This window comes from Cynocephalus volans, chromosome 14 (genome assembly GCF_027409185.1).
Source record: "Cynocephalus volans isolate mCynVol1 chromosome 14, mCynVol1.pri, whole genome shotgun sequence".
Classification (NCBI taxonomy): domain Eukaryota; kingdom Metazoa; phylum Chordata; class Mammalia; order Dermoptera; family Cynocephalidae; genus Cynocephalus; species Cynocephalus volans.
In genome coordinates this window covers 96285569-96312976 of record NC_084473.1, presented here as the reverse complement: position 1 = coordinate 96312976, position 27408 = coordinate 96285569, and the positions used below count along the sequence as shown (strand labels likewise).

Below are 27408 nucleotides of genomic sequence, written 5' to 3'. Positions count from 1 at the left end.
AGTTTTTTCTTCTTCTTTCAATTTTATTAATTCTTTCAAGGAACCATCTTTTGGTTTTATTGGCTTTCTATTTTTTTTAATGTTTTTAATTTCACTGTTATCTGCTTTTATCCTCATCGTTCTCCTCCTTTTACTTGCCTTTTTAAAAACTATACCTCTTTCTATTTTAATTTAAGAATTTAATGATGTAAATATCCCTCCATCTACTGTTTTAGCTACATCCCAGAAATTTTGATGTATTTTATATCCATTTTTATTTAGTAAAGTATGTTAAGTCTAAGGAGTGTGCTTAGTCCTAGATCATGAAGATTTTTTTCCTGTGTTTTATTCCTAAAAATTTTATAGTTTTATGTTTTGCATTTAAATCTACAATCTATTTTGAATTAACATTTGTATAAGGTGTGAGATTTAGGTTGAGGCTTATTTATTCATTTTTGGTCTAAGCATGTTTAATTGCTCCAAAACCATTTTTCGAAAAGGTTATCCTTTCTCCATTAATTGCATTTGCTCTTTTGCCAAAAATTCATTAGGTACATCTGTAGGTTTCTGTTGGGGTGCTCTGTTCTGTTCTATTTTTATATATGTTTATGCCTCCATTAGGACCACACTTTCTTAATAACTATAGCTGTATAGTGAGCCTTAAAATCAGGAAAAATCACTCCTCCCACTTTACATTTCTTTTTCAGAATTGTTTTGACTGTTCTAGGGCCTTTCTTTTCTTTTTTCTTTTTAAAAAATTTTTATTAGCATATTCACAATTACAAATCATAATTATTCTTTATGCCCCTTACCTGACAAATCACTCCCCAACCCCCTCCCTTCCTTCCCCCATCTCTAGTATCCTTAGGTTTGTTCCCTCCCTCTGAAAGTTCAACTTCCTTCCTTCCTCCTTCCTTCTTTCTTTCCTTCCTTCCTTCCTTCCTTCCTTCCTTCCTTCCTTCCTTCCTTTTTCTTTCTTTCTCTCTCTCTCTCAGCACCCAGTCATGAGTGAGGACATGTGGTATTTCTCTTTATATGTCTGGCTTATTTCACTTAACATAATTTTCTCTAAGTTCATCCATGTTGCTGCAAATGGCAGAATTTCATTCTTTTTTATAGCTGAGTAGTATTACATTGTGTATATATACCACATTTTCCTTATCCAGCCATCTGTTGATGGACATTTGGGTTGGTTTCATAGTTTAGCTATTGTAAATAGAGCTGCAATAAACATGGGAGTGCAGGTGTCCCTTTGAAATGATAATTTCCATTCCTTTGGATATATACCCAATAGTGGGATTGCTGGATCATATGGTAGTTCTATCTGTAGTTGTATGAGGAACCTCCATACTGTTTTCCATATTGGCTGCACTAATTTACAGTCCCATCAACAGTGTAGAAGAGTTCCATTCTCCCCACATCCTTGCTAGCATTTGTTATTCTTGGTCTTTTTGATTGTGGCAAGTCTAACTCAGATGAGATGATATATCAATGTGGTTTTGATTTGCATTTCTCTGATGATTAGTGTTGTTGAGCATTTTTTCATGTACCTGTTGGCCATTTGTATACCTTCCTTTGAAAAATGTCTATTCATCTCCTTGGTCTAGGGCCTTTATTTTCTATATAAAATTTTACAACAAGCTTCTTTATGTCTATTGCAAACCTTGCTGACATTTTGATAGGAATTGCATTAAACCTATAGATCCAGTTAGGAAGGACTGACATGTTTACTATGTTGATTCTTCCAACCTATGAATACAGTATGTCTCTCCAAGGTCATCTTTGATTTATTTCATCAGGATTTTGTAATTTCAGCATATAGATACTGTACATGTTTCATTAAGCATACACTAAATATTTCACTTTCTTTGGAGCAGTCATAAATGCATTTTCATTTTGATTTCCACTTATTCATTGTTGGTATACAGAAATGCAGTTGGTTTTTATGTGTTGATCTTGTATCTTTTGACCTTACTAGACTTACTTATTCTAGTAGTTTTATTTTTTGTGTATTTCTTGAGATTTTCTAAGGCAGTTGAGTAGTCTGGACAGGGAGACAGTTGCATTTATTATTTTCCAGTCTCTATGACCTTTATTTAGTGGCTTGAACTTATTTGGATAAGCATGGTGAGAGCAGACATACTTGCCTTTTTCCAAATCATTAAAGGAAAGAATTCAGTCTTTTACCATTAAGTATGATGTTATCTATAGGTTTTTTGTACAGTACATGCTCTTTATGAAATTGAGAAAGTTCCATTCTGTTCCTAATGTACTGAGTTTTTATATTGAATGGGGGTTGAATTTTGTCAAATCCTTTTCTGTGTAAATTGACATTTTTCTGTGATTTTTTATTTATTAACCTGTTGATATAGTGGATTACATTAATTGGTTTTTGAATTCTGAACTAGCTCTGCATGTATGGAATAAATCCCACTTGGCCGTGGTGTATTATTCATTTTATACATTGTTGGATTAAATTTGCTAAAATTTTGTTGAGAAAAGTTCATGAGATATGTTTGTGTGTAGTGCTGTCTTTGGTTTGGGTATCAGGGTAGTAGTAGCCTCATAAAGTGAGTTGGGAAGTGTTTCCTCCTGTTTTGTTTTCTGGCATAGATTATGTAAAACTTTGTTAATTCTCAGAGTGTTTGATAAAATTCTCCAGTGCAACCATATAGGCCAGAGATTTCTTTTTTTCTTTCTTTCTTTGGGGGGGTGGGGGCAGAATTACAAATTCAATTTCTTTAATAGTTCTGGGAATATTTAGATTACCTATTTCATCTTGGTGGACTTTTGGCAGTTTGTGGGTTTACAGAAATTGTTCCATTTCTTTTAAGCTGTTGAATTTATGAGCACAAAGTATTTCATAATATTTTCTTATTTTCCTGTCAGCGACTGCAAGAGATATTGTAATATCTCTGGTTTTATACTTGATGTTGGTGATCTGTGCCTTCTTTATTTTGTAAGTTTTGCTAGAAGTTTGTTGATTTTACTGTTTTTTATTTTAACAAACAGCCTTTTGTTTCATCAGTTTTCTCTGCTGTTTTACTGTTTGAATGTCACTGATTTCTACTTCCATCTTTATTATTTCCTTTCTTCTGCTTGCTTTGAGTTTATTTTGTTCTTTTTCTAGGTACAAGAGGTAAAACATAGATCACTGTTTTGACATATTTTCTTTTTTCTAATGTAAGCTTTTAGTGCCATAAATTTTCCTGTGTTGGCTGCATCTCACAAATGTAAATAAATTGCTTAATTTTTATTCCATTCTATTTAATTTTTTTTTACTTTTATTTATTTATTTGTTTGTTTATTTTAATTTTACTTCTCAAAATACATTGTAGTTGATTTTCATGCCCCTTTATCTGTTCCTCTCCACTCCCGCCCCTCCACTCCACATCATATCTGGTCACTTGATTTAAATGGTTCAAGGAATTTTTGTGGTTATTCTGTCTTCATCCTCCCCCCCAACGTGATTTGTTTGTGTTCATTTATTTATTTATTTTTAGCTCCCACAAATAAATGAGAACATGTGGTATTTCTCTTTCTGTGCCTGACTTGTTTCACTTAATATAATTTTCTCTAAGTCCATCCATGTTGTTGCGAATGATAGTATTTCATTCTTTTTTATAGCAGAGTAGTATTCCATTGTGTAGATATACCACAGTTGCCTTATCCAGTCATCAGATGATGGACATTTGGGCTGGTTCCACCTCTTGGCTATTGTAAATAGTGCTGCAATAAACATTGGAGTACAGGTATCCCTCTGGCATGATGATTTCTATTCCTCTGGGTATATGCCCAACAGTGGAATAGCTGGGTCGTATGACAGATCTATCTGTAATTGTTTGAGGTACCGCCACACCATTTTCCATAGAGGCTGCACCAATTTGCAGCCCAACAGAGTATGAGAGTTCGTTTTTCTCCGCGACCTCTCCAGCACTTATCTTCATTCTCAGTCTTTTGGATGTGAGCCATCCTAACTGGGGTTAGATGGTATCTCAAAGTGGTCTTGATTTGCATTTCCCGGATGCTGAGTGATGTTGAGCATTTTTTCATGTGCCTGTTGGCCATTCGTATATCTTCCTTTGAGAAATGCCTATTCAGCTCCTTTGCCCATTTTTTAATTGGGTTATTTGTTTTTTTTGCTATAAGTTGTTTGAGTTCCTTGTATATTCTGGATATTAATCCATTGTCAGACGTATATTTTGCGAATATTTTCTCCCAATCTGTTGGTTGTCTTTTCACTCTATTGATTGTTTCCTTTGCTGTGCAGATGCTTTTTAGTTTGATAAAATCCCATTTGTTTATTTTTCCTATAGTTGCCTGTGCTTTTTGGGTCCTATTCGTGAAGTCTGTACCCACTCCTACTTCCGGGAGTGTTTCCCCTATGTTTTCTTTAAGGAGTTTTATTGTTGTAGGATGTATATTTAATTCTTTAATCCATTCTGGATTGATTTTTGTACATGGTGAGATGTATGGGTCTAGTTTCATTCTTCTACATATCAGTATCCAATTCTCCCAGCACCACTTGTTGAAAAGGCAGTCTCTTCCCCCATATGTAGATTTGCTGTCCTTGTCAAAGATCAGATGGCTATAGGCATATGGATTGATTTCTGGGTTCTCTATTCTATTTCATTCATCCATGTGTCTGTTTTTATGCCAGTACCATTCTGTTTTGGTTATTATAGCTTTGTAATATAGTTTAAAGTCAGGTAGTGTTATGCTTCCAGCTTTATTTTGTTTATTTGGCTATGTGTGGTCTTTTGTTGTTCCATATAAATGTCTGGATAGCTTTTTCCATCTCAGAGAAAAATGTCATTGGAACTTTGATGGGGATTGCATTGAATCTGTAGATCACTTTGGGTACTAAGAACATTTTCACAATGTTAATTCTTCCAATCCAAGAGCAAGGGATATCTTTCCATCTTCTTGTGTACTCTTTAATTTCTTACAACATGGTTTGTAGATCTCTTTGTAGAGCTTTTTCTCATCTTTGGTCAGCTTTATTCCTAAGTATTTTATTTTTTGGGTGGCTATTGTAAATGGGCTAGCTTTCTTGATTTCTTTTTCTGCATGTTCACTGTTGGAGTATAGAAATGCTACTGATTTTTGTGTGTTGATTTTGTATCCTGCAACTTTGCTGAAATCATTTATCAACTCTACAAGGTTTTTTTTGTTTTTTGTAGAGGCTTTAGGCTGTTCAATATATAGGATCATATCATCCACAAAATGGGACAGCTTGACTTCATCCTTTCCAATCAGGATGCTCTTTATTTCCTTCTCTTCTCTGATTGCTCTGGCTTCTACTTGCAACACTATGTTGAATAGGAGTGGTGAGAGTGGGCATCCTTGTCTAGGTCCTGTATTTAAGGGAAAAGCTTTCAGCTTTTCCCCATTTGGGATGATATTGGCAGTGGGCTTATTGTATATGGCTTTAATTATGTTGAGATACTTTCTGTCTATGCCTAGCTTGTAGAGAGTCTTTATCATGAAAGGATGTTGAATTTTGTCAAATGCTTTTTCAGCATCAATAGAGATGATCATGTGGTTTTTGTCTTTGCTTTTATTAACATGGTGTATCACATTCATTGATTTATGTATGTTGAACCAACCTTGCATCCCTGGGATGAATCCCACTTGATCATGGTGTATAATTTTGTGTATGTGTTGCTGTATGCTGTTGCTAATATTTTATTGAGGATTTTTGCATCTATATTCATCAAGGATATTGGCATGTAGTTTTCTATTTTTGATGCATCTTTGTCTGGTTTTGGTATCAGGGGGGTGTTTGCCTCATATTATGAGTTTGGGAGAATGGCCTCTGTTTCAATCTTTTGGAATGGTTTGTAGAATTGGTATCAGTTCCTCTTTGAAGGTTTGGTAGAACTCTGCAGTTAACCTGTACAGTCCTGGGCTTTTTTTGGCGGGGGGAGCCTTCTGATAACAGCTTCAATCTCTTTTATTGTTATTGGTCTGTTCAGATATTCTATATCTTCTTGGCTCAGTTTTGGTAGTTCATATGCATCCAGAAATTTATCCATTTCCTCCAGATTTTCAAATTTGTTGGTATATAGTTGTTTATAGTAGTCTCTAATGATTCCTTGTATTTCTGAGGTGTCAGTTGTAACATCACCTTTTTCATTTCTAATTTTTGTTATTTGGGTCTTTTCTTTTCATAGTTAATCTTGCTAAAGATTTGTCAATTTTATTTATCTTTTCAAAAAACCAACTTTTTGTTTCATTGATTTTTTGTATTGTTTTTTGGATTTCTATTTCATTTAGTTCTGCTCTGATCTTAATTATTTCTTTCCATCTACTAACTTTAGGTTTGGATTGTTCTTGTTTTTCTAGATCTTTAAGGTGAAGTGTTAGGTTATTTATTTGCCATCTTTCCATTCTTTTGAAGTAATTATTTAATTTGATAAATTTCCACCTTAATACTGCTTTTGCAGTATCCCACAGGTTTTGGTATGATGTGTCATTATTTTCATTAGTTTCAAAAATTTTTTTGATTTCCTGTTTAATTTCTTCTTGGACCCACGTGTCATTAAGTAGAATGTTGTTTAATTGCCATGTGTTTGTATAGTTTTCAGAGTTTCATTTATTATTGATTTCTAATTTTAATCCATTTTGATTGGAAAAATACCAATGAAATAATTCCAATTTTTTAAATTTGTTGAGACTTGCTTTGTGACCTGACATGTGGTCTATCCTGGAGAATGTTCCATTTGCTGATGAGAAGAATGAATATTCTGAGGTTGTTGGATGTAATGTTCTGTAGATATCTGCCAAGTCCAATTAGTCTAAAGTATTGGTTAGATCTTTTGTTTCTCTGTTGATTTTTTGCCTAGATGATCTGTCCAATGATGAGAGTGGTGTGTTCAGGTCCTCTGCTATTATGGTGTTAGTGTCTATCTCTTTCTTTAGATCTAATAGTGTTTACTTTGTAAATCTGGTTCCTCTGACATTGGGTGTGTATATATTTATGATTGTTATGTCTTCTTGATGGATAGATCCTTTTATTTTTATATAGTGACATTCTTTATCTCCTTTTATGGTTTTTCGTTTAAAGTCTATTTTATCTGATGTAAGAATAGCTACTCCAGCTCATTTTCATTTTGCATGATATATCTTTTTCCATCCTTTCACTCTTAGTGTATGTGTGTCTTTACAGATCAGGTGAGTCTCTTGAAGGCAGCATATTGTTGGGTCCATCTTTTTAATCCAGTCAGTCAGTCTGTGTCTTTTGAGTGGAGAACTTAATCCCTTTACATTTAGAGGTATTATTGAAAGGTGTTGACTTACTCCTAGCATTTTATTGATTTTTGTTTAGATGTGTTAAATATCTTTTGTTCCTTTCTTTCTAATTTTCTGTTTGTCTTCTGTATTCATTGGTTTCTTGGGGTGATAGATGAACTTTTTTCTCTCTTTTGTTACCTTTTTTTTTTTTTTTTTTTTTTTTGCTTATAGGTATTGTTCTTTCTTCCATATTCATGGCAGTGATGGTTGTTTTTGTGGTATCAAACCCAGTACTTCCTTGAGAATTTCTTGTAGTGCTGGTTGTGTGGTAGTGAAATCCTGCAGTTTTTGATTGTCCGAGAAATATGCTATTTGTCCATCATTTTGGAAACATAGCCTTGCTGGGTAAAGTATTTTTGGCTGGCAATTTTTGTCCTTTAGTGTTTTGAATATATCATCCCATTTTTTTCTGGCTTTTAGGGTTTCTGATGAAAAGTCTGATGTTATTCTGATTGGGGCTCCATTATAGGTGATTTGCCACTTCTCTCTTGCAGCTTTTAAGATTCTCTCTTTGTCTTTGAGTTTTGTCAGTTTGATTATCACTTGTCTTGGAGAGGACCTTTTCAGGTTGAATGTGTTTGGTGATCTTCGGGCTTCCTGAATCTGGAGATCTGTGACTTTCCCTATACCTGGGAAGTTTTCTGCTATTTTTTCATTGAGTATGTTTTCAATGCCATTTTCTTTTTCCTCCTCTTCTGTAATACCCATGATTCAGATATTTTAATGCTTAAGATTGTCAGTTGTCTCTCTTAGATTTTCTTCAATTTTTTTGATTCTTTTTTTCTGGTCTACCTGTGATTATTCAAACAGCCTGTCTTCAAGGTCAGAAATTCTCTGTTCTTCTTGTTCAAGTCTGTTAGTTAAACTCTCTTTTGTGTTTTTTATTTCACTGAATGAATCCTTCAGCTCCAGAAGCTCAGCTACATTCTTTTTCAAAGCATTGATTTCTTTGTACATTTCTTCTTTCAGATCCTGTATTTTTTTTCTCATTTCATAGTGTTGTTTAACTGAGTTTTCTTGTATCTCATTTAGTTTCCTTAGAATAGTTACTCTAAATTCCTTTTCTGCCATTTCAAAGACTTCCTGTTCTATAGGATCCAGCACTTGAGAGTTATTATTTTCCATTGGTGGTGATGTACTTTCTTGATTTTTCATATTTCTGGTATCTTTCCTTTGTGACCAGTGGTATCTCAGTCCACTTGTTTCACCCTGATGTCTGGCTTGGATTTTGAAGGGACTGCAGCTTCTGGGCAGCAGGATCTAGCCTGGACCGGAAGTCCCACCCTACCTGTCTCCTCTGGCATGGCTGGCTTGGGATGTGGGGTCCCCCAGCCTCTTAGGACTCTCCTGTTGGCAGGGTCTAGCCTGGGCCAGAAGTCCCACCCCACCTGCCTTCTCTGGGATAGGTGGCTCAGGGTTTGGGAGCCCTGAGGCTGTTAAATCTCTCCTGGTGCTGGGGGCTGGCCTGGGCCGGAGGTCCAGTCCCACCTGTCTTCTCCAGCATGGCTGGCTCGGGGTGTGGAGGCCCACGAGCCTCTTATGTCTCACCCAGCATCAGGGACTGGCCTTGGCCACAAGTCCCGCCCCGCCTGTCCGGCCCGGCAGGCTCGGGGCATGTGGGCCCAGAAGCTCTAAATTTTCTCTATGCAGTGGGGAGCAACCTGAACTGGGGTCCCATGGCATATGGCTCCTGTCCGCTCCAGCACAGATCTCTGGTCCTCCATCACTGCTCCTCAATAGCTGCAAATTGGTTGCTCTGTGGGAGAGAGCGACTCCCAGGAACCGGCTTCTCCGCCATCTTGATCAGAACTCTCTGTTCCATTTAATTTTAATATTGTTTGTAATTTCTCTTTTGAGCCATGAGTTATTTAAAGCATGTTCTTTAATTTCTAAGTGTATGTAGATTTTCATGTTGTCTTTCTGTTATTGATTTCTATTTTGATTCCACTATGGTCAGAGGACATACTCTGTATGATTTCAAGTTTTAAAAATTTGAAATCATGTTAAATGTTGTACTGTGACTCAAAATATGGTATATTTATGTGAATCCTCAATGTTTGTTGGAAAAGAATGTATTCTGTTGTTGAGTGGAGTGTTCTATAAATGTTTATTAGATCTAATTAGTTGATGATATTGCTTAGTTCTACATTCTTGCTGATTGTTTAGTTGTTCTATTAACTATTAAAGGTGGGGTATTGAGGACCCCAACCATAATTTTTTATTTATCGATTTTTTTTCAGTTCCATCAGTTTTTTCTTTATGTATTTTGAAGCTCTCTTGTTTGGTGCATGAACATTTGGGTTGTTGTCTTCTTAGTGAATTGAGGCTTTTATCATCATGTAATTTCCCGTTTTGTTCCTAGTTACATAGTTACTCCTGCTTTTTAAGAATAAATGTTCGCATAATATACCTTTTCCATCCTTTCAACCTTTCTATGTTATTAGGCTTGAAGTGAGTTTCTTGTAGACAGCATAGAGTTAAGTCATGTTTTTGTCCACTCTTCAATCTCGCTTATGTAATTCATATATTTAGATCATTTACATGTAAAACAATTATTGATAATTAAAGCTCAAGTCTCCTATTTTATTATTTGTTATTTGTGTATTTTCTCTGTTCTCATTTCTCTCTTTTTTTCTTGCCTTCCTTGGATCATTTGAGCATATTCATAGTGTTTCATTTTAATTTATTTATATTATTTTTGAGTATATTGCTTTGTTTGTATAGTTTTCTTAATGATTATTCTAACATTTCCTTGTACATATGTGTCAGCTATCACAAACTACTGATATTGATGATTTACTACTTTATGTGAAGTATACAAACCTTCCTTCCATTTAGGTCCCTTTACTCTCACTATTTAAAAAATTTAATTGTCTGAAGTATTTCCTCTACATACATTATACACCATATTAGATGGTGTTATACTTTTGCTTCGATTATAAAATATGATTAAAGAAACTCATGAAGTTAAGAATTGTCTATTATGCTTACTTCTATATTCATCCATTCTGTTGTTGTTTTTCCTTTCTGAAAGTCTAAGCTTTCTTCTATTATTATTAGCTATTCTATTTAGAGAGCTTCCATTAGCCATTATTTAAAGATAGGTCTCCTAGCAATAAATTTTCATAGTTTTCGTTCCTCTTCAACCCTGGAGGATATTTTCACCAGATAATAGGATTCATGGGTGGCAGTTCTTTTCTCTCAGCACTTGAACACTGTTGTGCCACTTCTTCTAGTCTCTGTGGTTTCAGATGAGAAACTGCTGTCATTTGAATTGATGTCCTTTTATAGGTAATCTTTGGCTGTTTTAAGGATTTTCTTTTGTCTTTCATTTTTAGAAACTTAAATACAATGTGTCTTCTTTTAGATTTCTTTGGTTTTATCTTATTTGGGGTTAGTCGTGCTTCTTGAATTGTAGTATTTATGTCTTTCACAAAAATTGGGGAATTTTATGACCATTACTTTTTGAATACTTTTTAAGTCTCACACTCTTTCTCCCCCTTTTTCTGAAGGTCTGACGGTATAAATATTAGATCTTTATTGTCCCGGAGATCTCTAAGGCTCTGTTCATATTGGCATCAATTGATTGCTCTTCTCATTCAAATGTGATATTTCTGATTCTTGGTGTGATGAGTGACTTTTCTTATTATATCCCGGACAATTTGGTTATTAGGTTAGGAGACTCTCTATTCTCATTTAAATCTTCTCGTTTAGCATGCAGTCACTGTGTTTAGGTTCAGCACGCTCGATGTGGCTTACTTTTGTGGGCTTTAGTTTCTGAGCCATCTCGTGTTGCTGGTGCTCCCACTCAATTCCTGTTCGGTTGTGGCTGCAGGAGTGGAAGGCACTTCCCTGGGCTTCCTGTTGTTGCTGGGTGACCTTCTGGGGCACAGGGGCAGAAGTTGCTAGGCTTGAGTCTCCTTATGCCACAGAATAAAAATACAGGAAAAGTACTTAGCCTAGTAAGTACTCAATAGATGTTGTTTTTACGATGACCATTCCCACCATTACTTTTCTGGCCTCTCTCATCACATGGGCCTTACAAGTATAGAATTAATTGCCAAATCCTGAACAATATAGGAATCTGAAGTGCCCACCATCCTTTCTGTGTTTGCCAACCTATCCTACTCATCCTTTAATCTTCTTCCTCACCATCTCTACCATGAGATGTCTTTAGCTACTCACCCAGCTAGAGTAAGAAACATCCTACACTGGATGTGATTTGTTGCTTTGTTACATCTTTTAGCACAGCATTTGGTAGTGGTTTTCTAGACCTCCAGCCCTCTCCTGTGAGCCTCCCTCAAGACACAGAGTTTGGTCTGGTTTTGTAAGTTATGTCCCAGACCTAGCAAAATGCCTGGCATGTGATACTTAGGTTCTTACTAAATATCTTGAAGTGAAAGAGAGTAAAGCTAAATGAAGGAGGCCTAGGTGAGAGGAACTGGATGGGTCAAGGCATAGAATTACCCATTCATGTCTGGGTCTGAGAAACTCTTAATGGTGAGAGCATCTATGGCATATGGTGAGGCTTTGGAGAAGGCTTTGGTGGGGGGCAGGGAAGTGGATATGTGCTGGATACTTGACATTTCCTTTGGCCATCAGTCTCTACTCCCTTCTTATTCCTGATTCTTAGTGTGAGAGAAAGGTCCTGTTCACCCAATGATGTTCTGGCCTCCTTTCAGCTAGGGTGTGAGTGATGTGACCCAGGCACCACCAGCCAGAATAACCTGCTAGGCTTTGAATTGAGAGAGAGTGATTCCAGATGGTGGGCCTGGCAGGGAAAGCCATGGTAGTGGTGGTGGATACAGATTGATGTAGCTCCTGGGGTGGCACTGGCAGTGGGCCACTGGTCCATCTTCTGTCTGACACTCCCAGTATTGGTGAGGCAAGCTACAGCATCTGGTATTCAGCAGTGGGGCCTCCACCAGGAAGGTCTACAGCAGGATTTGGGGCCTTGCTCCTGTTGTGAGGTCGCAAGGCAGGTTCTACTGACCATTTGGTGATGCTGTGAGCTATACTGATGTCCTTTTCCTAAAACTCTTCCTGCTTCAATCAACCACAGTTGGTTTTCTTGCTTATGACTAAAGCTGGACAGACACACTGGGACTGAAGTGGGGGGAGGTTTAAAAAGGATTTTGGACAATTCAAAGTCCTGTATATCTACTAATAGTCTCTTGATAAGGATCATTTTTGCATAGTAAGGAGAGCGCATTCCAGTCAATTCCTTAAAATCCATTTTTTTCAATATTGATGAAGTGTTCAAGAGATTTTCTAATTTGTAATTGTTTAGTATGGTTTGAGATGTTGCTAAAAATCTGTTATTAATTTCATTTGACATACAATGTATATATTCTTATCTGTTCTATTTTTACATGAAAAGTTATGGATGGTGTTATGATTGATGTTATGTACTGGAAAGAGAATGGGCCGTAACTTATTCCTTTTGATTGATTATAATTTTGACTGGTTTTTGTTTGTTTACTTCCATCATGTATAAAGCATTTGGAGTCCCTCATTCAATACCTTGCATTTATATAAGACCTAATAGTGTGTCCAGGCACTTGAAGGTATGTATTTCACCAGAACGTTATGGAATCAAGTTATGTTAGATATGTCCATGTGTCCATTGTTAGGTTGCTAATGATACCACACTCATATTTGCCAAATATTGAGTGTCCTAAGTAAGTTCTGGTTTGAAACAAACATGCAGGGTGTGTTCAAGCTGCATGTTTAAGCTCTGTTGACAGCAAAGCGAGCAGTAACTGAATTAGTGTCTCATCTAGAAATACACAAAGATAAAATTGCTTTAAGATCTCTGTCATCAAGACAGGAAATCCACAGTCCTGGCTTCTAGCAGTCCTTGGACTGCCTGGAGAGACTTCCACAGCACACCCAGGGATTTGGTTTCTTGGAGTCACTGGGATTAAATTATTATCTCAATATAATTTTAATTTATCTTTCATTTCACAAGTACTTTTCCTTTTTTTTTTTTTTTAAGCAGAGAATAAATACCACGTGTTTGTGGGATCTTTTCTGCAATTCACGTATGTCCTTGGTGTCTCCCTTTCTTTTCCGTAGGTTGGAAGTTCCACAAACACGCTGAATGCCCTGAAAATTGCTTTTGGTGATAAAGACACACAAGTAATCTATCTTCTGACAGATGGGAGACCTGATCAGGTACTTATCAATGTTGGGAACAAAGAGGGGCTCACCAATACTCTGGAAGTGAATGCTGAGAGTCGGTTTGGGGGACCTTTTCAAATGCCACCAAAAAGCTGTTGAGAGATACTTCCTTGGTTTAAGAACCCAGAACTGAGGTGAGAAAATACACTGAGGAATTCCTTTGTCTACTAAAACTCTGAGGAGAATTTATGTTGTCGTGAGTGTTGTCTGGTTAACGTGACACACGCCCATAGCCTAGAGCCCAATCCCGTGAAAGGAGAGTCTGCCTTCCAGACCTGGTTTATGTTTTATCACAAACTAAGAGTAACGAGGTCCTTTTTTATTTTTTTCCTTTGGGGACTCTGAATCTCAACAATGTCACTACACAGTGTCCTCGGCTTTACCCCTCATTTTAACTTAGTACTCATTTAAACAAAAGCGTGCCTTTCTAGTGAAACGCTCTTTGTTTTGGTTAGCCTGCCTGGAAAATATTTGAAAAGTTAGAGGAGTCAGTTTATATTCTTTTGAGCTTTGTGAATGAAAGACTAGTGCTCCAGGCATTAAATAAATATGAGGATTTTCGGGCCAGTACAATGTAAATCAACAGCTAAAGTGAATTAGTGTCAAGTTGTATCCTTTCTTGTAAGATGTTTACATATGCAGACTGCTTGGCAAATGTTCTAAAATATCCTGTGTCAAATGTTTCAGAGCTTAAATAGTAAAGCAACTGGATTTTACTATAGCTATAGATTTATGGTAGAACGTTGGTATTTAAAGTGAAATTTTATTTTGAGTGGTTTTCCTATTGACTTCGTTGTATTTTCTATTAAGAAGCAGTATATTATTTGTGTTTCTTTATCAAATAATGTGTCTCTCTTATGTTCTATGTGTAGTGCCAAGGTTTGAGGCTGTCAAGATGAACAATAGCTCACCCCTGCCTTAGGGGGGCTTATGCTTTGAGGAATGTGTCAGACATATGCAGCTAACCCTGGTATGATACTGGGAAAGGGTTGCCTGTGCCATGTCTAGGAGCACAGAGTGATGAATTCTGCTGTATAAAATGCAGAGAAGACCAGAGACGTTTCCATGGAAGTGGGGATGTTTGAGCTGTGTCTGAAAGGAGAAATTTTCTTAAAAAAAAAATAAATAAATAAATAATTGATTGAACATATCTGTGGGGTACACACATCAATACCTGTATGTAATATGTGATGCTGAAATCAGGATAATTAGTATATTCAGCATCACGTAATGTAATCATTTTTGTAGCCCTTTACCAATTTCTCACTAACCCCCCTCCTGCTCCCCTCCCTCCCCTCCCCCTTTCCCACCTCTGGTGGCCTCAGTCCTGTTCTCTCCTTTTGAAAGTTCACCAAATTATTGTGATTGCTGTTTCTTCCCTTCCCTTCCCTTCCCTTCTTTCTTTCTTCCCTTCTTTCTTTTTCTTTCTTTCTCTTTCTTTCTTTCTTTCTTTCTTTCTTTTTCTTTCTTTCTTTCTTTCTTTCTCTCTCTTTCTCTCGCTCTCTCTCTCTCTCTCTCTCTTTCTTTCTTTCTTGTTTATTTTAGCTCTCACTTATGAGTGAGGACATATGTTATTTCTCTTTCTGTGCCTGGCTTTTCACTTAACTTAATTTTCTCCAAGTTCATCCATGTTGCTGCAAATGACAGAATTTTATTCATTTTTATGGTGGAGTAACAATTCCATTGTATGTATGTATATATATACTATATTTTACACATGCAGATTTTTTACACATCCAGTTGTCCATCGATGGACAGTTAGGTTGATTCCAACTCTTGGCTATTGTAAATAGATAAACAGGGAATGCAGGTGTCCTTTTGACATGATGATTTCCATTTCTTTGGGTATACACCCAGTATTGGGATTGCTGGGTCATATGGAAGGTAGTTCTATCTGTGGTTGTCTGAGGAACCTCCATACTATTTTTCGTAATGGCTGCACTAATTTACAGTCCCACCAACAGTGTAGGAGGATTCCCCTTTCTCCTCATCTCACCAGCATTTGGTATTCTTTGTCTTTTTTATAATAGCTAGTCTAACTAGGGTGAGGTGATATCTCAGTGTGGTTTTGATTTGCGTTTCCCTGATGCTTACTAATATTGAGCATTTCTTCATGTGTCTGTTGGCCATTGGTATATCTTCCTTTGAGAAATGCCTATTTAGCCCCTTCACCTATTTTTTAACTGGGTTACTTGTTCTTTTTACTATTAAGTTGTTTGAATTCCTTGTGTGTTCTGGATATTAATCCTTTGTCAATGCACAGTTTGAAAATATTTTGTCCCACTCTGTAGGTTGATTTTTCACTGCTGATTGTTTCTTCTGCTGTGCAAAAGCTTTCTTATTTGATATAATCCCATTTGTTTATTTTTTCCTTTTGTTGACTGTGCTTTTGGAGTCTTATTCATGAAGTTTTTGCCCAGTCCTGCTTCCTGAAGTGTTTCCCCTATGTTTTCCCTTTGGAGTTTTATAGTTTCAGGTCTTATGTTTAAGTATTTAACACATTTTGAGTTGATTTTGGTATATGGTCAGAGGTATATGGGTCTAGTTTCATTCTTCTAGATATGAAGGTCCAGTTTTCCCAGCACCATTTATTGAAGAGGGATATTCCTGGTGCCTTTGTCAAAGATCATTTGGCTGTAAGTATGTGGCTTGATTTCTGGGTTCTCTGTTCTGTTCCTTGGTCCAAAGGTCTATTTTTATGCCAGTACTGTAAGTGTTTTGGACTACAGCTTTGTAGTATAATTTGAAGTCAGGTAGTGTAATGTCTTCAGCTTTATTATTATTATTATTTGTTTTAATTAATTAATTAATTTGTTTGTTTGTTTATTTATTTATTTATTTGCTCAGGATTGCTTTGGCTGTTTTGAGTCTTTTGTTGTTCCATATGAACGTCAGGATTGTTTCTTCTACTTCTTCGAAGAATGTTATTGATATTTTGATGGGGATTGCATTGAATCTGTAGATCACCTTTGGTAATATGGACATTTTCACAACATTAATTCTTCCAATCCAAGAGCATGGAATGCCTTTCCATCTTTTTGTGTACTCTTTAATTTCTTTCAACGGTAACTTATAGTTCTTGTTCTGGAGATCTTTTACCTCCTTTGTTAAACTGATTTCTAGATTTTTTTTTTTTTTTTTTTTTTTTTTTTGGTGACTATAATAAATGGGTTTGCTTTCTTGGTTTCTTTTCTGCTAGTTCGTTGTTGGAGTTTTAAAATGCTACTGATTTTTGCGTGTTAATTTTGTGTCCTGCAACTTTAATGAAATCATTTATCAGCTCTAAGAGTTTTTTGGAAGTGTCTTTAGGGGTTTTTAATATATGAGATCATGTCATCTGCAAATAGGGACAGTCTAACTTTGTCTTTTTCAATCTGGATGCCCTTTATTTCTTTCTCTTGCCAATTGCTATGGCAACTACTTTCATTGCTATGTTAAATTTGAGTGGTGAGAGTGGACATCCTTGTCTTTTTGCTGTTCTTAAGGGAAGAGTTGGTGGTAGATTTGTTATATATGGTTTTCATTGTGTTGAGATACTTTCTTCTATACCTAATTTGCTGAGAGACTTTATCATGAACCAACATTGAATTTTGTCAAGTGCTTTCTCTGCATCTATTGAAATAATCATATGGTTTTTGTCCTTTTACTTAGCCTAGCTAATGGTTTGTCTATTTTGTTTATCTTCTCAATAAACCAACTTCTTGTTTCATTGATCTTTTGTACCATTCTTGTGGTCTCTATTTTGTTTAGTTCTGCTCTGATCTTAATTATTTCTTTCCATCTACTAATTCATGGAGAGGATTGTTCTTGTTTTTCTAGGTTGTTGAGGTCTAGCATTAGGTTGTTTATTTGAAATCTTTCTATTCTTTTGATGTAAGTGTTTATTGCAATAAATTTCCCTCTTAGTCTTGCTTTTGCAGCAACACACAGGTTTTGGTATGATCTATCTTTACTTTCATTAGTTTCAAGAAATTTTTTGATTTCCTGTGTAATTCTTCTTGGACCCATAGGTTCTTCAGTAGCATGTTGTGTAATTTCCATGTCGTTGTATAGTTTCCAGAGTTTCACTTGTTATTGATTTGTAGTTTTAATTTGTTGTAGTCTGAAGAGATACTTGGAATTATTTCCATTTTTTAATTTATTGATACTTGATTTGTGACCTAACATGTGGTCTACCCTGGAGAATGTTCCGTGTGCCAATGAGAATAATGTATGTTGTGTACTGTTGGATGAAATGTTCTGTAGATATCTGCTAAGTCCAGTTGGTATAAAGTGTACTTTAAATCCTGTATTTCTCTGTTGATTTTTTGCCAGGATAACCTGTCCAATGCTGAGAGAAGGGTGTCCAGGTCCCCAACTATTATCATATTGATGTCTATCTCTTTCTTTAGGTCTAATAGTGTTTGTTTTATATATCTGGGTGCTCTGATGTTGGGTGCATATGATTTATGATTGTTATGTCTTCTTGCCAGCTAGATCCCTTTATGATTCTATAATGTCCTTGTCTCTTTTTATCCAATGTAAGAATAGCTGTTCCTGCTCATTTTTGATTTCCATTTGTGTAGGATCTCTTTTTCCATCCCTTCACTCTTAGTCTGTGTGTATCTTTACAGGTAAGGTGAGTTTCTTATAGACAGCATATAATTAAGTCTAGCTTTTAAATCCAATCAGCCAGTCTGTGTCTTTTGAGTGGGGAATTTAACCCATTTACATTTAGGGTTGTCATTGAAAGGTATTTTCTTATTCCTGGCATTTTGTCAATCTTCATTTAGATGTTTTAAATATCTTTTGTTCCTTTCTTCCCCTTTCATTGTTTGTCTTCAGTGTTTGTTGGTTTTTTGAGGTGATAAGATGTAGTTTCTTTCTCTTTATCATTTGCATTTTTGTTCTACCCATGGGTTTTGTTCTTTTGTATTCATGGTAGTAATTATCATATTTTGGATTCCAGATTCAGAACTCTCTTGAGGATTTCTTATAGGACTGGTCATTGTGGTAGTTAACTCCCAAAATTGTGTTTGTCTGGGAAATACACTATTTCTCCTTCATCTTTGAAGGATATCCTTGCTGGATATCATTTCTTTCTGGCATTTTTTTTTTCTTTTAGTCTTTTAAATATACCATACCATTCTCTTCTGGCCTGTAGAGTTTCTGTTGAGAAGTCTGCAGTTAGTCTGTTGGGGACTCCCTTGTAGGTGACTTGATGCTTTTCTCTCGCTGTTTTTAGGATTCTCTCTTTGTCTTTGAGTTTTGACAGTTTGACTATAATGTATCCTGGAGAGCACCTTTTTGAATTGAGTCTTTTTGGGGATCTTTTAGCCTCCTGAACTGAAAGTTTATATACCTGGGAAGTTTTACACTATTATTTCACTGAACATGTTTTTGATGCCCTTTCCTTTTCTCTCCCTTTCTGGACTATCCATGATTTGGATGTTTGTGCACTAAGGTTGTCTGCTAGCTCTCTTAGTTTTTCTTCTTCTTCTTCTTCTTTGGTTCTTTTTTCTTTTTTATTATCCACCTCAGTTATTTTGAAAGGACTGTCTTCAAGATCAGACACTCTTTCTTCTGCTTGCTCTAGCCTGCTGCTTAAGCTCTCAGTCATGGTTTTTATTTCATTGAATGAATCTTTCAGTTATAGGAGTTCTGCTACATTCTTTTTTAAGGTTTTAATCTCTTTGTAAATTTCCTCCTTCATATCCTCAATAGTTTTTCTCATTTCATTGTGTCAATTAACTAAGTCATCCTCTATTCATTGAGTTTCTTTAAGATTGTTGCTCAGAATTCCTTTTCAGTCTTTTCAAGGGTTTCCTGCCCTATGAGGTCTGGTACTTGAGAATTATTATATTCCTTTGGTGGTGTCATATTTTCTTGTTTTTCATTTTTTTATTCATATTTCTAGTTTCTGTATGTTGATGTCTGGTCATCTGGTAGAGCAGCTGCTTCTTCTAGTACTCTGGCGTAGGCTTTGAGGAGAGAGACTTACTCCTGTGGATGTGTTTTATATTGACCATTAAGTACTGTGGTTTTAGTATTGGTTCTGGGTAGACACAGTAGTCTCTGTGTGGGTACTTCAGCCATATTCAATGTCACAGTTGTGTGTGTGTGCTTCTATGGCCTAGGCACAGCAGTACTTAGTGATTCCTTGCTGAAGTTAGTGACACTATGTTGGGTAGTCAAGGAGGTGGGTGAGCTCTTGTGTTCTTGGAAGAAGCACCTGGGTGCCCTGTTGCTCTTTGGCTGGGGTGGGTGACCCTGGATGGGCTTGTTGGCACTCTGGGTAACATCCCGTGGCTCTGATGAGTGCACTGGGGTATATACTGGAGCTCCTCAGTTTGAGTGGGTGGCCCTGGGTGGGGTTTCTTTTTCCTCTTTCCTACAGGCAAAGGCTCCTCCTGGGTCCTTGCTTTCCCTGGTTGGGAATGGGTTAGTGGTAGTTTGGAATTTTCTTCCTTACTCTATTTGGGTATTCTGGGTTCCCACACTCTCCAGGGGTTCCACATGTATCTCTCCCCAGATCAAGGCAGTCATGTGGGCTCCACATGTACCTCCCATCCTGAGGTGTGCTACCATGGGGGCCAGCATAACTCTCCATTGTGGGTTGAGCCATTGGGTCTCAGGTCTGCACTTGCTTACCTCTTTCCCTGGACTCCACTGGTGACCCTCCTTGTGTCAGTGCAGTCTACTGGTCACTGCACTGCCTGCATAGTGGTGCTGGCTGCTGTGGTGGCAGTGGCTATTGTTGAGGCAAAAATCTGCATGGTGGCAGTGTCTGGAGCAGCAGTAGACCACCCACACAATGGCACCCCATGCTCCTGCAAGCTGTTCTGTTCACAGGGGCTGCCCTCAGCTCCTGAGATCCCCAGACTCCTGCTGGCTCTTGAGGTCCTCCTGCTCCTCAGAACTCATTGATTTTTTTTTTATTGGTTACACCAAGAGCAATTTGGAAAAATATAGATAAGCATAAAAAAGTACAAAAAGGACATTTAAATCATTCATAATTAAACTTTGTGTTCTGCTTTATTTTCATCTAATATATCACGTACATTTTCTAAGTCATGAGAAATTTTTCAAAAGCATCGTTTTCAATGACCATATGATATTCTATGATATGGATTTAATAAAACTTTTACCTTAAAATTTGTTTTTATTTATTTAATTTTTGAATAGTAATACATTCACATGCTACAAATTATTCTCAGAAGGTGGGGTGCTGGCCGGTGGCTCACTTGGCAAAGTGTGGTGTTGATAACACCAAGGCCATAGGTTCGGATCCCTGTATAGGGATGGCCTGTTTGCTCACTTGGGAGAGCGTGGTGCTGACAACACCAAGTCAAGGGTTAAGATCCCCTCACCAGTCATCTTTTAGAGAGAAAAAAAAAAAGAAGGTGGGATGTGTGTGTGTGTGTGTGTATGTTGTTTGTTTGTGTTTTGTTTTTTTAACTGGGCACATTGCTGCCATGAAAAGAAAACCAAGTCTCTGATAATAAACAAGGAGAGAAAGAGATGGATATTATATAAGCAACTAGCAGTGTTTCCAAAACAACTTTATAAGGCAGCTGTGAGGATTAACTAGGAGATTAGGCCCCAAACAGAATTCCCAACATATGGAAAGACTCTAAATAAATGTCTCTTCCTTCACTCTCTGTGGGAGGAAAGTTGGCTGTAGCATGATGGAAGCTGAAAATTGCTCTTTTGGTGAAGATGCTTTGGCAGCCACATTGAAAATCCTGGGGCCTCACTCTGTAGAATCCCAATGGTCAAGGTGTTCTAACCATGGCTTTTGACCTTAGCACTTTAAGTGGTCTACAGCATAGCCCAACACTTTAAAAACATGGACTGTAAGCTTAGATGCACCTAAAGTTGAGTGACTTGGTTAGCCAAATCTTTCTCCTAGCTCCTTTTTCTCACGATATTGTTAGATCTCAGAAGGCAAAGGCCATGTCTTTTGATCTGTGTACTCTCATTATCTGGCAGTCTTTGTTTTGTTTATTGAATTGAATTGACACATTTATAAGAAGTCACTTATCACCATATAAGGAATTACTATTTGAGAATTTCATGATCTATAGCAAATACTGAGGGTTTCATGTCTTATTTTTTTTTCTTTCTTTCCATCTTCTCTTTTCCCCCTCAAAACTTAATAATTCCAGCCACCTGAAATGGTTATAGACCAAGTCAAAGGTTTTCAGAAAATTCCTATTTATACCATCTCCTTCAATTACAATGATGAGATTGCAAATGGATTTTTGAAAGAGCTTGCTTCTTTGACTGGAGGAGAATTTCATTCTTACAGTTTTGGTTGCAAGGATCCCAGTCCTCCAGAGACTGTGCAGGTAAGAGCTTGGTGGGCTGAGAAGAGAGTGTTCATTTATTTGAGCATTACAGGCTAGAGGCCCATGGACAATACCTTAGTTGGGAAAACAGCAATCACAGAGACAACTAAGTTGATCAAATAAATTGCTTAACAATGCATGTATCAGTGTCTCTCAAAGTATGGTCCAAGGACCACCTGACCCAAGGCACTTGTGAAAATGCAGATTCCTGGGTCTCACTTTGAAGCTACTAAATCAGGCTATAGGCATAGAGGCCCAGGAACCTTCATTAATATAGTTTGTTTTTCTTTTAAACTTTTCAAACATACACAAAATAGAAGAACATGTGGACCTCCAATGTACCTGTCACTCAAATTCAACAATTATCAACCTTTTGTCAAACTTAAGCAATCTGTATTTTTAATAAGGATCCTAAGGGTCCATATGTGAATTTTGTTAACCACTGATGTATTCAGATGTTTGTAAGAAACTTTCAAAAACTTCAGATGCTGGGTAGTTGTCGCCTGACTTCTCAGGCTATATATCTATGTGACCATCTGATAAAGTAATTTATTCTAGTAGGCGAATGGGGAAAAGTAAATAAAACTCTATTCTCCTATCTTGGCCTAGCATATGCTTTTTAAAAATGCCCTCTTAGAGAGTGTATTTTTTTGTCTTACTGTATGCCCTGAAGAGTCACTTTAAATCCAAGTCAAGTGGGTACCAGAACAAGCTGATCAGTGCTTACATGTGAGGAAATTACCTGAGTCTGGTGAATAAATCGTCCAATAGGATTGGAGGGAACAGTGCTTTGAGTCCACACGGGCTAAGAATAGTGACTATTTCCATCAGCTAGACTAGAAAACCTCATAATCCTTTGGGCATTGGGTTAAGTATACAGAAGGATCTTGCCTCAGTAATGGAAACAGCCAAACACTGCTCCAGTTCCACCTAGCAAATTTTAACCACAAGATTTGAAAGGATCAAACTGTTTCAAAATAACTTAACTGCATCCCAGAACAAACGCCAAGAATAATTATTGGAAAACAAAAATATCCCACCCAACAAAGTAAAATTGACAGTATATGGCATCCAATCAAACATTACCAGTCATGCAAAGAAGCAGGAAAATATAGACCCATAATGAGGAGAAAAGCAAACTGAAAAATTAAAACATACCAAGGACTGATTCAAATGTTACTATTAGGGTATTAAAACAGTTATTATAACTATATTTTATATGTCCATAAGTGGGGAGACATGAAAGGTACAAGTAAGACACAAACCTCTAGAGATGAAAAATACTTGTACAATGTGTGAGATGAAAAATATATGGAATGGGATGAACAGTAGATCAGACACTGCAGAACAACAGATGAGTGAACTGGAAGGCAGCAATGGAAATTATCCAAAATGTAACACAGGGAAGAAAGAGAATTCAAACCAACCAAATGAACAAACAAAAAACTAGAGAACAGAGCATCACTGAGCTGTGGAAAAATTCAAGTAGCCTAATAAAGTATAATTGAAGCAATAGTGGCCAGAAAATTTCCAAACCAGATTAAAAGTATAAACCTACAGATTCAAGAAACTCAATGAACCCCAAGCACAAGAAACATGAAGGAAACCACAGCAAGGCAGAACCAAACTTTCCAGAAGCGGTGTAAAAGAGAACATCTTAAAATAATAGGGAGAAAGAAGACATAGTATGTACAGAGAAAAAGTGATAAGGATTATAGCAGATTTCTCATCAGAAACATGAGTAACGCAAATGAGAAGACAGTAGAACATGTTTAAAATTCTGAAAGAAAACACTGTCAGTGTAGAATCTATACACGGTGAAAATATAGTTCAAAAAGAAAAGTGAAGTAGACTTTTTAAAATTTACAAAAACTGAAAGAATTCATCACCCATAAACCTGCAATACAAGAAGTGTTAAAAGGAGTAAATACTTTAGGCAGAAGGAAAATCATACCAGATGGAAACATGGATCTACACTAAGGCATAAAGAGCAAAGACTATGATAACTACATAGGTAACTATGTAAGATGTTTTTATTATTTAAATCTATTTATTTAAAAAATTACCAGAGGGACTTCCAGTTCCAGCAAAAATGGAGTAGTCCCATTCCTCCTAGGTTCTCCACTATAGAACTAAAAAGCCCTGGTAATAACTCTGAGAGAGTCAAGAGGACTCACTGTCATGTCATTCCTCAAGTTCCAAGATCCCCAGGCAATGAGGCATCTGGATTTTCTTATTGCCTATCATATACCCCAGACAGGAGACTGTAGGAGCCTCCAACCTGGAATTTCTAACAGGCGGACAGAAAATGACCCAAGAAAAGCCTGTCCCCCCTGGCCAAATGACCAGGAGTAGTGGGGCCTAAAAAAAGAAAATTTTTGTCTACACCTGTCCTGCTCCAGCCATACATCAATGGATCAAGGTCAAGTGTACAGATTCCCATACTGGTCAGCTGCCAAAAACAAAATTTTAAAAATGTATATCCCCTCTCCCAGGATTTCAGTGAAACCTGACGGGGGCTAATCTTCCACCCACCCTCCTGCTCCATGGAAGCAAGTGACTGTGCTCTGATACCCCTGCAGGCTGGTGCAGTAGAACTGACCAGGAAGATAATCTTCCATCCCCCACATGGTGGAAGCAGGCAGCAATGCCCTAATTTCCGTGCTGGGATAGTGTCAGTGGGGCTGTGTGGAAAGCGGATTCTTCATCCCCCACTGGGCAGACACAGGTGATGCTCCTATTCCGGTGTTAGGTTAGTATCAGAGACTGAGTGGGAAGCTCATCTTCCATCCCCCTGTGGCATAAGTAAGCAGGGTGGTGTCCATGGAGACCAGTAGCAATCTGAGCCTCTACTGCCACCAGCCAACACCGAGAGTTAACAAGACAGTGCGAGGTCAGTCTAATCTCTACCATGCTTCACCACAGTCCTCATGTTAGCAGGACTCAGCAAGGAGCTGAGCAGCCACAAACACCCAGCATCAATGAGAATGAAAAAGGAAGCATGAATTGGGGATAGGCAATACTCCACCTTCCCTCTACTCCTGGTGTTAGTGAGGCTTGATGGGGAGAGGAGCCTCCACACCCACCCAACAGTGTGAGAGTAAATGAGGAAGTGCAGAACAGGACTAATCCCTACTGTGGTCATCCCCACATTGTCAGCAGGCCCAGTGGAGAGCTGAGCCTCTACCTCTACCTCAACTCAGCATAAAAGATACTTAATGAGGTGGTGCCAGGTGGGACTATTCCATTCTCTGTTAACCCTCTACCCTTAGAAGCTCTCTGTGAACAAACTGGAGATAACTTTCCCACAGAAAGTTTGCTGAACTCCTGACCCTGCCTACTCTGTCAGCTCCCTGGGATGAAAAAAAGCTGGAAAAACTCACAGATACATAGGTGTGCTCAAATGAATGTGAAGTTTAGCTATAAAAGTCCCCAAACATATAAAAAGTGGGCTAGAAAAACAGATTTACTTGGGCACGTGGCAGGATTAGCCCAAAAGACACAGGCACAAGTGGCCTGGTCTGGGAAGCCTTTTTGTCCCTGCAGGCCTAAAACTCCCCTCCCCTGCAGAGAGACACAGAGTGAGTAGGAAGAACAGGCATGAGGGGCCTGGCTAGATATTCCAGAAGATTCTTTGTTCCTGTGGGCCAGTGACTTTCCTACTCCACCCAATGACACAGGGACACCTAGAGGACAGCAGTAGAGGCACTAAGAGGCACTTAGCAGCCTCACTAAAATAGGAGCAAGGTGCGACCAGATTAACAAAGAAGGCTGAAATAATACCAAATAGGCTCTGAAGATGAAACTGCATTGGAACAAAAACCCACAAAAGTAGGACAAGTTCCAGGTGCGAAATTTAAATAGGGTGACTACCAACTGAAATAAAAGATTTTAAACAGGATCTAGAGTCTACTAATAGACAAAAATGCCCAGAATACAGTTAAAAACCACCCATCATACCAAGAACCAAGAAAATCACAACTTGAACGAGAACAGACACATGATGCCAACACGGAGATGAATCAGATGTTGAAACTACCTGACAAGGATTTTAAAGAAGCTATCATAAAAATGCTCCAACAATCAATTACAAATTTTCTTGAAACAAATGAACAAAAAGAAAAATCTCAAAAAATAAGTTGAAGATATAAAATATTTACAAGTGGAAATTTTAAAATTGAAAAATACATTAACAGAAATTTAAAAACTCACTGGATAGGCTCAATAGTGGAGTGGTGATTACAGGATATCAATGAACTTGAGGTTAGAACAATAGCATTTAGCCAATCTGAATGACACAGAGAAAATAGACTAAAAAAAAAAAAAATACAGAGCCAAAAAATTACAGAGCCACAGGGACCTGTGGGACAATAACAAAAGATTCAACGTTAGTATCATCAGAGTCACCCAAGGAGAGGAGGAAGAAAAAGGGGCTAAAATCTATGAGAAGAAATAATAGCTGAAAACTTCTCAACATTGGTGAAATATAAAAATGTACAGATTCAGGAGGCTGAGTAAGTTCTAAAAGGGATAAGTCCAAAGAAATCCATGCCAAGACACATCCTAGTTAAACATTTAAAAATTAAAGACAAAGAAAATAATCTTGAAACCAGTCAGAAAGAAATGACACCAATTCAAAAGTAGATTTGATGGTGGGTTTCTCATCTAAAACCAAAAGAGCCAGAAACAAAAAGGTATAATATTTTTCAAGTGTGGGGAAAAGAAGAACCACACAACAGATTTTATGACTCACAAAACTATCCTTCAAAAAAGAAAGAGAAATAAAAATGTTCTCGGATAAATAAAAACTGAAAGGATTTGTTGCTAGAAGACTTACTCTTTTAGATTGGGTACAGGAAGTTCTTCAAGCAAAAGAAAATGATAACTGAAGGAATCTTGGAGCATCAGGAAGGAATGAAGAAAAAACAAAAATATGGGTAGATATAACAGACCTATCCCTTTCCTCCTGAGTTTTATAAACCATATTTGAAGATTGAAACAAAAGTTGTAGCACCACCTGATATTCAAGATAATGATATTTAGAACTGGGGAAGGTAAAGGGACCTAAGTGGGAGCAAGTGTTCACATTTGGCTCAGAGTAATAAAATGTTGATGCTAGTGAACTGTTATAAGCCACATATGTGCTGTCATACCCAGAGAAACTATTTTAAAATCCATACAATAGGCTACACTCAAAAACACTATATATAACCAAAATAGAATTGTAAAAAAAAAAAAAAAAAAACAGTTCAAGTTCTCTTAAGGAAGGCAAGAAAAGAGAAACAGGAATGAGTACAGAGAGAACAAATAGAAAACAAATCATAAAATAACATATCAATAATTACTTTAAATACAAATGGTCTAATTACACCAATCAAAAGACAGAGATTGGTAGAATGGATAAAAGAACATGGCCAATCTACGTACTGCTTACAAAAAACTTACTTCAAATCCAACATAGGTAGGTTTAGTTAAAAGGATTTAAAAAGATGTATCATGCGAATATTAATAAAAAGCTGTAGTGGCTATATTAATATCTGATAAAGTAGACTTCAGAGCGAAGAAAACTTAATAATAAGATCAACTTATCAGGAAGACATAAAGTTGCTAAATGTGTGTG

General features: G+C 37.1%; 1 protein-coding gene across 2 annotated transcripts in view; it reads left to right on the top strand.

Moving 5' to 3' along the window:
* The window catches only part of VWA3B (von Willebrand factor A domain containing 3B), a 247870-nt gene that overhangs the window by 127356 nt on the left and 93106 nt on the right, over positions 1 to 27408 (top strand). For both annotated transcript variants that reach the window (XM_063078561.1, XM_063078560.1), the window contains exons 12-13: positions 13354 to 13452; positions 21606 to 21788. In XM_063078561.1, coding sequence (XP_062934631.1) covers positions 13354 to 13452; positions 21606 to 21788 — 282 coding nt within the window. The remainder of the gene's footprint in view (positions 1 to 13353; positions 13453 to 21605; positions 21789 to 27408) is intronic.